This window comes from Gavialis gangeticus, unplaced genomic scaffold (assembly GCF_001723915.1).
Source record: "Gavialis gangeticus isolate Ggan-Ray unplaced genomic scaffold, GavGan_comp1, whole genome shotgun sequence".
Taxonomy (NCBI): Eukaryota; Metazoa; Chordata; order Crocodylia; family Gavialidae; genus Gavialis; species Gavialis gangeticus.
Window position 1 is genome coordinate 70,868,582 of NW_017729033.1, and position 13,817 is coordinate 70,882,398.

Consider the following 13,817-nt stretch of genomic DNA (forward strand, 5'->3'; position numbering starts at 1 on the left):
AAAAAAAAAAAAAAAAAAAAAAAAAATCAGCTACAACGGCCAAAAAAAGCCAGTAGCCAATAATGTTGTTTGCCTTTTATTGGTGCTGATCTGATAGGCAGCCAATATATCGGTGCACCTCTACTTGCAGGAAATTGCACTCAGCTGACCATAGGAATCCCAGTGGAGTCTAAGGGAGAAGACAGTCCCTTAGATATGTAGGGTCCAGACCATTTCATGGCTTATAGATAAAAAAACAGCACCTTGAATTGCACCTGAAATGTTATTGGAAGCCAGTGTGTTCCTGGCAACCCATCACTATCAGAAGACAGGCCAAAATGAATAGACTAAGAAACTGACCTTTCCTAGTCCTTCAGAGATACTGAAACTGTCATCCCATCTCATGTTATGATAGTGTTGGAGTGGTGTTATAGCTGTGTTGGTCCAGAAAATGAGAGGCAAGATTTTTTGGGGGTGATTATTTTTTAATTGGACCAGCAGAGATCTCAGACAAGCTTCTGAGCAAAAGGTGCTCATCGTCAGGTCTCCATAACAGTACCTCTGGCCGGCAAGCTTGTCTAAGATCTCTGCCAACTATGCAGCTAATTCAATAAGAGATATCACCCAAAAATATATCACTTCCCATCCCATTCTCTTACTTCTATTTTAATTCTGGAAGCAATACTGCTTGAGAAGGCTGGAGTTGATACCACATTTGTTTGAAAGAGTGCTACTTCCAAACCTGAGTATTGTGGAGCTGAGCGTAGAAATACTTACATTAATATCTCAAGCTGTGTGTACCCAAAACTAGTTAAGGGTTTATGCTCTGTAATCCTTTGTCATATGAGATTTAGTCAATAAATGACAGATGGTCTCTAAAACCCAGGTTCAAACTGTTGGTGGAAGGGACCTTGCCAAAAAATGGAATTAAATCAATATTATAAATCATAGGATCATAGCTTTTTAATATGATACTTCACATTTTCTTTCTTTGAATATAAATGCTCTGAGTATAATTGTTTTGACATTGTCATCTGCTTAGAGTTGTAGGAAGCATTCCATTCTTAAAGAGAAATAATTGTTGTTTTTGCACATCACCAGTCTTTCAAAATTTGAAGTAAATAAGGCAAACTTTTAAAATAATTAAGTTGTGAAAAGTGAGAACTTTTTTTAAAAGTCTGTTTGTAGCTTGTCCATAACTCTTGAGGTGCTTTATTAAAGGAGACAGTATTTCAGAGAGAAGTTGAACTAAAATTGGTTTTCCAAGAAAAGTTTCTGTGTCTAAATTTAGAGTATGCATTTTAGAGTCATGGTCTTGTGTCTAGCCATTTGCAGTTTCTTCTATATAATCTACACATTATAGACAGGTTAGTTTATCCTTATTTTGTCTCAAAATAGAGCAGTAAAAAACTGATTGTAAACCAAAAAATTGCGAAGTGTGTAGTTGTTTGAAACAGTCTGGCAAATTGCAGGTTGACCATATCCTTTTATTCTAGTTTGAGTAAACAAGATAGGTTAGTGGTGAAATAACATATGGATAATCTGCTATGGGGAAGACCTCTTAATGTTTCCCTAATTTTACATACAAGGATGCTTCTGATTATATTTAAATGAGAAATGGAAAAAACACCCTTCTTCACAACGAAAAAAAGATGCATACATTTTTACCAGAAGGAAAATATTGCTAATACTTAAAAGTAGTTATTGGTCAAAGGTCTGATCCTGCATTTGGCAAAATGGGTGTGCTTTGCTATGTGGTGATCCTACTGAGATCAGTATGATTTCATGCATGTTTGGCAGCCTACTTTTACACACTTAAGATGGGAGTCTAGTAACAGTCTCTTGAAATTCCATTTCATTTAGCAGCATTATTGGTATACAACAGTTACTGTTTTCAGTATATACTGCCTTTTGCTCAAGGATGTTAAAGCCTTTTAAAAGTGCATGATAGTATTCTGTAACTGGCTGGTAGTATTTATCTGATACACCCCTCTCAAGCTCCCTTGCAGCAAAGCCAACACATGCTCTGCTTACTTAGTGGTACAAGTGGATTATCCACTGGGATGCAAGGGAAGTAATAGAAAATGTATAAACAAGAAAGTTTGGGGAGATGTGTAGGCAGAACTGTATCTTCCTGTTAATTTACTTTTAATAGAATTAAATCCACTAAGTGGCTGAGTGTTTGATGTTACTCAGTGTTTGGATAGATTTAGAATGACATCTTAATTTAGAACAATTTAGAGGCAGCTTCTCAGGCCCATTTTTACATTTTGATAAGCTAAGGCAGAAAAGCATGGCTTGAATTAAATGGTTTCTCAGTCTAAGGCTAAACTAACAACCCAAGAGCGTAACCCAGGTGTCCTGGCTTCTAGTACTTTGTTGTATTTGACAGCGAGTCTAGATGGTGCATGCGACCAAAAATAATGGGTGATTTCATGTGATATGTGCTGCAATATCTACAGTATGTACAGTAGAGTTGGCTAACACTTTTTATGAGTGCTTTGTTATTTACCTTGCCTGTCCTTCCTTCCATCTTCTCTAGATCATTACAGGTTCCCATTTCTGTAGCCCCAACACTAAATATTCTGGATTTTGGTAGTTGTATATCACACATGTATTTTTGTTAGCTTTTGCAGAAGTTCTGATAAGATGCACTTTGTTTTATAATGTTTTACTGGTGCACTTAACTGCCATATCCCTGATTTATTTTCTTTTTTTTAAATTAAGGACAGAAACTTATACTCCATACCTCTTTAGGGATAGAAGGAGAGGATGGAAATAGTTATGCTTTAGAGAAGGCTATGCTTCCACTTTCCTGAATACTAAAGAAATAAGAAAGCTGAGATGGTGAAATTCAATAAATGAAGTGAATCTTTAGTATCTAGCTTTATTTGAAATTTAAAATTCCTTGTGAATTGTATGTAATAGAAGATTTTATAGATGCAACTACTGTTTGCATTTGTTTTCCTTATTCTAAGATCTGCGATAAATTCTTGAGTATTACTTGGTTATTCTGTTTTGTACTGTGTTACAGGAGGTTGTCTGGTACCATAGATGTAATTGGACAGACTATCACTATCAGCAGAGTAGAAGGAAGACGACGTGCCAATGAAAACAGCAACATACAGGTTTCATATTGTGGATTTATGCATCCTCTCACTGACCAAGAAAAGGCTTTTCCTTCTTTCATTCCAACTTCTGATTTAAAAAAGTTTATATTATATTGAATAAATGATTTAAAGAGGAATAACCAAGGGAAAAAACAAATATTTAAATTAGCATGTTGCATTTAACTCCAGTAAAATTTCTTTGCAGTGAAATCCAAACTGCATTAAAATATTTCATCTCACTTCAACATAAATAGGGACTACTTAGTAAAAAGAAACAGCAGTCCAACTTGGTCCTGATTTATGCTTCCAGAAGCCATATTGACTTGTTTGAGTCTGCATAGAATATAAACACAATTAAATGTAATAGTTGTCAGTTATATGGCAGTGTTATATTGAAAATTATACTCTTTACACCCCCCCCCCCCCAAAAAAAAGTAATACTGATATTATTAAGAGAGTTCTCACATTCTGTTAGGTAGTTTAAGAATCCTAAAAATTAACTGACTTGAAGGAATATGTGGCTTTCAATAAATAAAGGTACTTGAATAAAATTATTTCATTGTTTGACTAGCTCACACTATGTGTAATGAGGCATTTTGGTGCTGATAGTTCCAGACTAACTTCAAAAATCAATTTTAACTAGGGTTTTAGTATTCTGTTTCCTTCATTGTATCACTACAAGGTAGTGTTAAAGCTTTCTGGATACATTGACTGTATTTCCATGTTTTATCATCTTAGGATTTACTTTTAAAGTAGTAGTTACAGTGCAGTTTTCACTCATGTTATTGATGAGTTTTCTCAACACTAACTCCAATTTCATATACAATTTTGTTAAAGGAATTAAAATATATATTTTTCTTTTAAAAGTTCAATTTTGGTTCGTAGAAAATTTATTTTAAAATGTTCTTTACATACATATATAAGACAGCATCTTGTGCTTATGTATATTCTCTTCCCTCATGTGATAACTGGAAATAGAGAACAACCTATGTTCCAAAACTTCTTTATGTAGTAATTGTAACTGTAGTTTGATATTTTACAGGTTCTTTCAGAACGATCTAATGCTGAAGTAGACAATTTTACCAAGCCACCTCCATTTTTCCCTCCAGGAGCTCCACCTACTCACCTTCCACCCCCCCCATTCCTCCCACCCCCTCCAACTGTCAGTACTGCTCCACCTCTGATTCCTCCACCAGGTAAATATTTTCATAATTGAAACAAGGAAGTAATATTTCAAATACTTGTTTTTTAAATGAATTAAAATTCTTCCAAATGTGTTATTTGAAATGCTAAAATTGTATTCAGAACGGTTATTCTTTGTTCATAGCTGAAGTGGGAGTGGTAGGGTGGAAGTTTTCTTATATATGTATAGATATGAAAGCGATATTTAAAATAGAAACATTTTAAATGTTGGGCCTTCCATCTCTGAAAGTCTCTCTTTAAACCTGGAGCCTTTGTGAATATTTGGCCCTTATTACCCTTACTGAGTGGTATATTTTAAAGAGGAGTTAGACTGAAAAGATTTTGGAGAGGTGGATGCCAAAAGAGTTGCAGAGCTCAGTGAGGAAGCTCTTGAGCAGACGCACAGCTGAGTAGGAAGTCACTGCAGCAGGGGAGAGGAAATCGTTCTTCAGGAAAGAGTCTGATTTAAAGTAAAGTAGAACTGGGAAATGCTCCTTTCTTTTCTTTCTTATCTTTCTTGCTTTTTGTCCACTGCTGAACAATTTTTCCTTCTATTCCTTTCCCTGACATTTCAGAGGACTTGCTCACCTGTCCCTTTGCTTCCTCTTCTGTTTGGTGCTTTTCTAGAAGTCTCTCTTCCAGTTCTCCTTCTGTGCTCTGGCTTTTCTTAGTCTCTCAGTGGTTTGGGACCTTTTCATGGAAGACAAAGTCAGATTCCTTTCAGGTACTATTGATCATTTTAGAACTATTCAGCATTTGTACACATGTTTGCGCTGCAGCACCAGGCGCTTTTAAAAGCACCCAGCGCTACAGCGCATCCAGTTGTATAAGCGGCGAAATGCATGTCAGCACGGAGAAAATGGTGGCGACGCACTTTTGAACTAAGACGCATCAAAGGTGTTTTAGTTCAAAAGCACACCGCCACCATTTTTTGCTCAGTGACACGCATTTCACCACTTATACAACTATATGCGATGCAGTGCAATGCACGTCAGCTCGCATGCGAATCTCCGGCGTGTCCCGGCATGAAAATATATGTGTATAAATGCCCATTAGCTCCTACTCTGGCCTGCATCAAAAAACCATGAAACCTAGAGAATGTAGAACATTAAAAATGAAATCTTTCACTTGCCCTGCTCTCGTGCGCGCGCTCTCTCTCGCTCTGTGTGTGTGTGTGTGTGTGTGTGTGTGTTTAGGAAGGAGAGAGAGGACTACATAAAACTGTGGTATCGATATGCCCACATAATTTCCAGTACTGTCCTTGGGCATTGATGGTTTTTTTTATGGTTAAAGGCTGCTAACCACACTTCAATTTAAAAATGACCTTTCCATTAAAACAGGGTGACCCAAGATGTGACCCATGGTGCTTTGTCATCTGGCTCATGGGCGTTCCCACAAGTCTGGAAATTTGGTGGTGTGGCAAGTGGTAGCAGCATTAATTGCTGCAATTTTTGGAGTCACTACAACTAAACAGTGCCACCTCTTGTTCTGCTGCCAAATTTATGGACCCGTGTGGAGCTCTGCCTTCTCTTTTTGGAGTGTAGAGCTCAGTCATCTTTCAGGCTTTCAGGGATGGAAATTTGGTGGAAGGGTGAACAGTGGCTGCCATGGTTCCAGGAGCTGCAGCAGTTAACACTGCTGCCACCAAATTTGAGCCCTGTGGGCAAGATTGTGATCCTCAGTCTAGGTCCAACCTCACAACCCAACCTCGTGCCATTCATTCAGCCCATTGGGCTAGGTTAGTTGGGTGCCAGAGAATTAAAATAATGCATACAGTCTTTTGGAACACGTTTGAAAGTAATTATTTTCATTATTGTGATGGGGAGGAGAAAAAAGAATAAGTGTTGCATAAAATAAAATTGAGGCTGACCTCCCTTTTTACCTACTAAGAAGTAAGATGATTCATATAGATATACTGTAATTTTTTTTTATAAAACCCTTCATCTTCATCAAGATTAAACATTAAATGAAATAAACACATGTTACAGATCCATCAGGCAGGTTTGGCTTTAGTCTTATGTTTTACAGACAGGTTTATGACACGCACTTGCTCAGAAAGTCTCCTTCAACATCCTCTCCTGCTTCAAGTAAATTTGAAAATAACCATTAAGAGCTGTGGCTTTGGTTCCTTCAGGCCTGTGTTTTAATTGTGCTGCTGCCAGCTCTTTATCTTCAAAGCTGTTACTAAAATAGAATTTGCCATCCCTCCTAGGTTCAGTGGAAAAATCCCACCGTTGTTACCTAATATTAAACTGGGACTACTTGCCAGAAAATTTAAGTATTCCAAATATAAAACATCCTCCAGAAGCTCTTTGAAAAAGGATCTTGCTTTGAAGTTCTGTCTCTTGTACTTTATTCACTTACGCTCTTGTGATGCAAATGTCTTTTGAGGAAGTAGTACTGGTGTTGTTCAAAAGACTGAACCTGGAAAGCTGTGATATACTCTAAGAAAAGTTATCTAATTGGCTGTGGCAAAAGGTGTTTCTTTAAGTGCTGGGCTAATTCAAATCTAATGGGGAAAATTATGGGTACTGTATGATAAAGATTTTTAAGTTTATTTCCTTTTTCATTTTAATATTGCATGTAAAAAGTTGTGCTTTTATGTACTTAACAGTTTTTAAAATATTTTTGAATTCTTTCATTATCATTCAAGCAGACCACATAATTTTACAGTATTTTTGAATATTAAAAAGATCACATTATGGCACTGTTCTCTAGTGACAAAGCACATTGAATACTGTATTTTCTCATATACCACATGTCCCCAAAGACGGACGCCTTGTTTTTTGGAAAGACAGAATGAAGAAAAAAGGATTTTTTCCAGAGTTATGGCCTCACAGAGCGGGGACAGAAACTAATGTTCAGCTCACTCACCTTCCCTTTCCTGCTCAGGCAAAAGGTACATGTTTATCCTATTGTAGCTGAATTGTCAGCAATTCTTGGATGCTCAGCTGAAATTATAGCTGCTGTTGAAGACTGGGCTCCATAGGCAGATCTAAAAGTTTTTGAAAAGAGCAAAAAGCTATCTACAGGGCTATAAAACAGGAGAATAAAGACCGGGATTAGCTAACAGACAACAAAATTGCCAAAGAAAGGATAGCTCGATAAATGGAATGAGGACTGTTGGAGAGAGTACTGTTAACACTTATTGGAGTAAATTAGCAGCAATCAGGTAGATTATAATGTTCCATTAATTCAGTGGACTTGCTTAGTGATACCTGAATAGAATTGCCACTGAGGCTGCTGGGCAGTTGGTTTTAAACATTGGGTAGAGCAGGAATTAAAGTGGGGTGCTGCTGCACCTTGGTAGCACCCCTCTCCCAGTCTGCCTCTTTGACTCTGCCCCTTCCTCCATGCTTTGCTGGAGGGAAGAGGGGGAAAGAAGCATCAACCACCTTATGACATGACATCTCCATGTTTCTATTCCTGCCAAAAACTCAGCTTTGTCACTTAAGGCATGCATCCCAATTTTGGAAAGCTAGTTTCTGAGGGAAAGGTATATGTGGATTGTGGTACTTGACAGGCTTGAGCTGAGTGGGTGAATTAAAGGCAGCATTCTTGAACAGAATATTGTGAGTACAGGTATTCCTATGCTACAGAGCGTTCTTAGCAGGGTGACTTAACCAGGATTGAAATGCTGTGTTGCCATGTTGCCTCTGGTATGAGAGCTGGTTTGGGTATCTCTGTGCAGAACTGTATTGTGATGTGTACCCAACATTAGGTCACATATATGGATATGTCCAGCCTATATATTCCAAAAGAACAAGTCAGTGCTTCAAAGCTGTCCTCTCTCAAAAGAAATCCTCAGCTGAAGATTTTGTCTTAAGAGTATTTTCCATATATTGGATTCATCAGAAGTGAACAACTGGAGAATGATCTTCCTGATTATTATATTATGTATTTTTAACACGTAGCTCATTGTGGGAAAGATCTTTTTACCAATTTCCTGCTACTGTGAAATAGGGATGAATTTCTATCTACTGCCATGTCTGTTCAGTGAAATATCTTAAGCGAAGTAGTCTTTAACCAATGACACTTCCTTTCTTTATGTCAGCAATCTGAAAGGTGATGTTTAATATCATAAATACTGAAAAGATCTAAATTAATTTTTATTAACTTTTCCAGCTTTGGCAATCAATTCAAATATCAGTATGTCTAATTTTAGTATTCTTTATTTACAGATATAAAAGGTTAATTTAATAAAACCTTAGGATTTTTAGTATGTCTCTGTAGAGTGTATGTCTAAAAGGGAAAGTCTTTTTGACTTTGTCTTAAGTGCAGCATTTTAAATTTATGTATTTTCTTGATTATGTAACTTAAACCTATGGGACTTCTTTTTTTCCTAAAAAGTGTTTCCTGATGGTTTTTATAGGTAAAATACTATATTCTATAGTGCGGGGGGGAACCTGATATTTTCCTGAAACTTAACAGAATGCACTGTTCAAGTGCAGTAATTGTCAATGATGTGGAAATTTGAACATAACTACAAATGTTAAGGTAAAGAGATTAATCATATAAGTCAGAAAATTCTAGAAGTTAAGATTGCTGGAGAGTCCTGTCTATGAGATGTTGCTATTTCTGTAGACTTCATGGTATAGGTTCATAAAGCCTTCTATATTTAAGTTTACATTTAACCAAGAAAAGTAAAAATAGATATGTTCTCTGTATGTAACATACAGAGTTAGTATTGCCATTCCTTTTTATCACTTGAATTTTCTAACTCATTTCTATATTTTATCTCTCAGTGTTATACTAATATTGTCTAGCTTTATATGATTTTGTGGATTCCTAATAAGGGTGAGTGTAGAAAAAACGCTAGTCCATTTTAGACAGTGTAGAAGCTCTTCCAATTTCATTAGCAGATCTTGACGGTCTTTATCTCTGAAACTGATGAGTTTGATATAATTTATTTCATATAAATGAAGTAGTAAAGTAGTATTGTTAAGCATACTTGTGTTGCAAAGGCTCATGTAAATTGTTTTGGATGATCACTTATGCTGCTAGAGTGAATGCCTTTCTTGAAGCACAGTAGGTCCAGTTAACACTATTTTAGCTAATTTAACTTCTGAATTCTCTGACTGTTCTGGTACCTTTTAAATCTTCAATTTGGATTTATTTGTACATACATGAGAAGGATGGGACATTATTTTAAAACAAATGTTTGGTGTATGGATTATTTGGATAATTGTTCAGTTCGGTTTTTGAAATAGCTGTTGATGGAAAATGCATATTTTAAATTATCCCTAATTTCTTCAGTTTTTGTTTTTTGAGAATGTCCTTACTGTGTTAAGAATATTCACATCTGGATTCTTGTAACAGTCTAACAAATTATTAGCAGATGTTTTCATATTGTAGTTGAGTATTTCAGACTTCGTGTTTTTATAATTCAAGGAACTTTCTGTAAATCCACTTATATTGAAATAAATCATCATCTTTCAAGCAGAACATTATATTCTGTTTTTAGCTATATTTTAGACATTGGTTTTTGTTTTAAACCAAATATTAACTACACTGTCTTGCCTGTGGACTGTATTCAAGCAGTTTTTTAATACATTCAGCAAAGACATGCAGGCTAAAGTTTTTGAATGTGGGTACCTGTGGTTGGACCCTTTATTTTTAGGCACGTAAGGAAAGTGAATTGACTTGCAGATATGGTGAGTTCCCCTAATTCCTGCTGAAAGATATGTGGAGGATTAGCTTGTTGATCTCAGTTAGAGGCATGAACTTTTAGACACTAAGTTTGAAAATTTTGACCTTAATATCTTAAGCTGTGGTACTGCAAAAAGTCTTCCCTTTTAAACCTATAGAAATACTCTCAAAAGTAAAGAGAGGTAGTTAGCTATGTTTATCTGTAGTCAAGCAGAGGGCAGGATATAAGATGCACCTTGCAGACTAACTGAATTAGAGATGCATAAGCTTTTGTGAGCAAGAACTCACTTCATTAGAGAGCATTTCATGAAATCACAAACAGTCTGAAATATTCAGTATGGTATCCCCCATGAGTAAGTGAGGTTTGCAGAATAAGGTGCTATGGCCTGATCCAAAGCCCATTGAAGTCAATGGAAATCATTCTATTGAATTCAACGGACTTTAGATTGGAGCCCAATCAGAGTAATGTATTTGGTTGTAACTTAAGTTAGTTTTATGGGACGTTTTAGTGTACATAATTAAACTTTGCTCCCAAAAATCATAATTTCTTTTTTTAATGCATTTTGAAAGCACAGAAACAGAACAAGTAATTTCTGCATGTGGCTGCTTTAGAGCAGTGTTTCTCAACCAGTGGGATGCGAAGGTTGTGTAGGTGGGACTTCAACTCATTGCCTGATTGAATCAGTTGTTTGCACTTCAAACAGATGAATCAACAGATATCTTGAACAGTGCAATTTTGTGGAGTTTTGTTTTTATCATGGTGGGACCAGGGTTTTTTTGACAAAATGGTTGGTAGGACATAAGGTGCAAAAGGTTGAGAACCACTACTTTAGATGGAACATGCTTACTAGTTGGCTGTAAAAGGAAAATGTTGATTTTAATTTTTTAACCATGCAGAATTAATAGATGTAGAATAGTATGACATTAGTTGGAGACTTCATAGAACTACTTCCTGCCTGCTGAAGTTAAAGTCAGTTCTTCCAACCCTAAGCATTAAAATTCCATGATTCAGCTACTCTTCTCCCTCCAAAAATCATGAGACTTAAATTTGTGCATTGTTGGAGGATTATTTGGGTTTTTTTATTTTTGTAATTTATTAAGTGCACTTGAGGCTTAGTTTGAAAAAAAAATTAACTTTGTTGTCAAGATTCATACTGGATTTTGGTTTTGTTGTTTTGATGGAATCTATAGCAATATCTCTTCCTATTCTGAGGGCCTGGAAATGAGGTACTAATGCCTCTGTTTGTACATGATGTGATGACATAATATTTACTGTATTTCCAGATAATGAACTCTAGTTATTACTAAAAATTGATTAGTTTTCCATCTTTTTTTTTTTTAGGTATACCAATAACTGTGCCACCACCAGGTAAATTTATTTAGATATTTTCTGAAATTTTATTAAGAAATGTAGAGCTTGAATGTAGAACACAAAGTTGCTTATGTTCCTGGTTTATATCAGTAGGTAAGTATATAAATACACTGCTGTACATGAAGCCGTAGGCCCAGTTGGTTTTTGGCAAGATAGATGTGGAATAGTTATAATACTCTTGAATATTCTGTATGTCAGTTACTTAAAATAGTTCATATTTTGCTATTTCCCCCCAACCCTTTCCTTTGCAAAGAAAAGATTTGTTTTAACAGCCAATTTGTGATGTTTTCCAATTTAATATTACAGGCTTTCCACCCCCTCCTGGAGGTCCACCACCTTCCCTTATACCAACAATAGAAAGGTAACCTTTTTTTTTTAATTTTCTCATAAAACAAAATATCTCTCTCAACTTTCTTAACCATAAAGTTATAGTTATTTTAAGCATTTGTACAATATCCAAAGCTTTTATGTTGTTTATGTATAAAAGGCTTGTTTTTATTTTTTTCTCCTCATCGGTGTTATACTCTAAATATCAGGTTTTAATACAGTTTATATAGTTACGTATAAAATACTTCACTGTCGTTTGTGGAACTATCAAACTATATTGGTGCCAATATACTACATCAACCAGCTCTTCCATTAGTTAATATAATGATTATTCAAAGATTCTCAGGTTCCCCAAAGGGTTAGCCAACTTAATCTTACCACTTTTTTTCTAAAACAAAATATGTATGAGAAAAAGGTAGTCAAATTCAGGCCATCAAAGACTAGAAAGTTCCTTAATTAAGTAGCAACACAATATGATGTCATAGTATTTCACAACCATCCTTTGATGAAGTAAGATGTAGTCTCCATATTATATCTGAGACGCAATGATTTTGGCCTTAACCACTGAATCTGTTAATTTTGGGTGCTGACTAGGACCTGACTAGATACTAGGACCTGATTTCTTCAGAGCACTTAACATTCTTGTAGCACTTTATATTATATTTAAAACTTTTAGTGACTTCAGTTGCAGTTGAGTGTTCATCGGGTCTGCAGGTGAGGTGCACACAGGAGCTACCTGTGACAAATCTGTTACATAAGAAATGTTGTTAAGACACAACATTAGGATCCATTCCTTCAGAGAGAGGTTTAGCTACTAAACCACAGAACCAGCCCTTCTTTTCCTTTTCTCCCTTGCCCCTTTTATTGCCTAACTTCTGTAACAAGTGTGGTGGGGTCAGGCATACAACAGCTAAATAATAGCAAACTTTGATTAATTCCTTGCGTACAGAATATTGCAAGAGTTTGTGAAAATAATAGTAAGCATTCAATTACATGAAACTGTATTAGCCTTCACTGAGCATTTTAATCCATAAACAGTACCTCTGCTATATGAATTAATAGGTCAGTTGCTAGCAGTTTATAGAATTATCTACTAGGTGGCCTAGCCACTAGAGTGCAATACTTTATAATTGGTTTAAAAAAGGATGTGGGATGGGACCTAGAACTCGTGAGCTCTGCTCTGGAATTTTGAGAGGTGTGTTCTTTAGTGGATAGAGTCTTCTGCCCTGTCTCCTCCAGCCTGTGCCCTTATACCCTATTATACTCCCACGAACATCAAGTTTACATCTAAAGTCTACTATTGTTCTCTACTCTCTTAAAGTGCTCCTATGCACACGTCTACACATGAGCCCGTGTCATGAGCAAATTGAACCGGACAGGAGCAGCAGCCAAGGAAGCTCCAGGTTTCCCCAGGCGCCAGTTCTGGCAGGGGACATGGGGGCTGAGCCCTGAGCTCTGGAGAGCAGAGGAAGCTATCCTGGCTCAGTGGGTAGGTCTGTCCCAGCTGGGAGAGATGGGGCTGGCCCCAAGCCTTGGGAGGGCAGGGGGAGCTGTCCTGGTACTTGAAAATGATGCATTAGACAAATATACTGTGCAGTAATTGCTGCACACATATAGATGGTGATGTTTGACTGCGCATAAGATTAATCTAATGCAGGGGTGGGGAAAATGCGGTCTGTGGGCCAGATGCGGCCCGCCAGCCCTTTCTATGTGGCCTGTGGGGCTCCTAAAAAATTTAGAAAATTAATATTTATCTGCCCCTGGCTGCCTGTCATGCAGCCATCAATGGCTTGCCAAAACTCAGTATGCGGGCCCTCTGCCCAAACTAATTGCCTGCCCCTGATCTAATGTGTAGGGTTGCACCAGTGGAGATTTTTGGGACTAATACTGATAGCTGATTTTTAAGGAGGCATATTGGCCTATACCAGGCCGACTTCCGATTCACAGCCCTGCAGCTTGAAGAGCCGCTTCCAGCTGATAAGTCTGTTGTGGAAGGGGAGGTGGAAGGGAAGGCAGGGGGCAGATCAAGGCCCCTGCAGTGAGGGAGTGGGGCTGAGGGTAGGGCAGGTACTGTTCAGCCAGGGCGGGGCATGGGATAGATCCGTACCTCATCCGGGGGTGCCCCTGGATCTGCGCAGGCAGGGTGAGCTGCTGCTGTAGGCTGGGACTGTGGCTGCATGGGGGGGGGGGTTAGGCTG

At 37.2% G+C, this 13,817-nt stretch overlaps 1 protein-coding gene across 1 annotated transcript in view; it reads left to right on the forward strand.

Annotated features, from left to right (window-relative positions):
• The window catches only part of FIP1L1 (factor interacting with PAPOLA and CPSF1), a 76,842-nt gene that overhangs the window by 38,921 nt on the left and 24,104 nt on the right, over nucleotides 1-13,817 (forward strand). Inside the window, exons 10-15 of the mRNA XM_019525862.1 lie at nucleotides 3,014-3,107; nucleotides 4,132-4,285; nucleotides 7,042-7,170; nucleotides 8,397-8,420; nucleotides 11,263-11,289; nucleotides 11,599-11,653. Coding sequence (XP_019381407.1) covers nucleotides 3,014-3,107; nucleotides 4,132-4,285; nucleotides 7,042-7,170; nucleotides 8,397-8,420; nucleotides 11,263-11,289; nucleotides 11,599-11,653 — 483 coding nt within the window. The remainder of the gene's footprint in view (nucleotides 1-3,013; nucleotides 3,108-4,131; nucleotides 4,286-7,041; nucleotides 7,171-8,396; nucleotides 8,421-11,262; nucleotides 11,290-11,598; nucleotides 11,654-13,817) is intronic.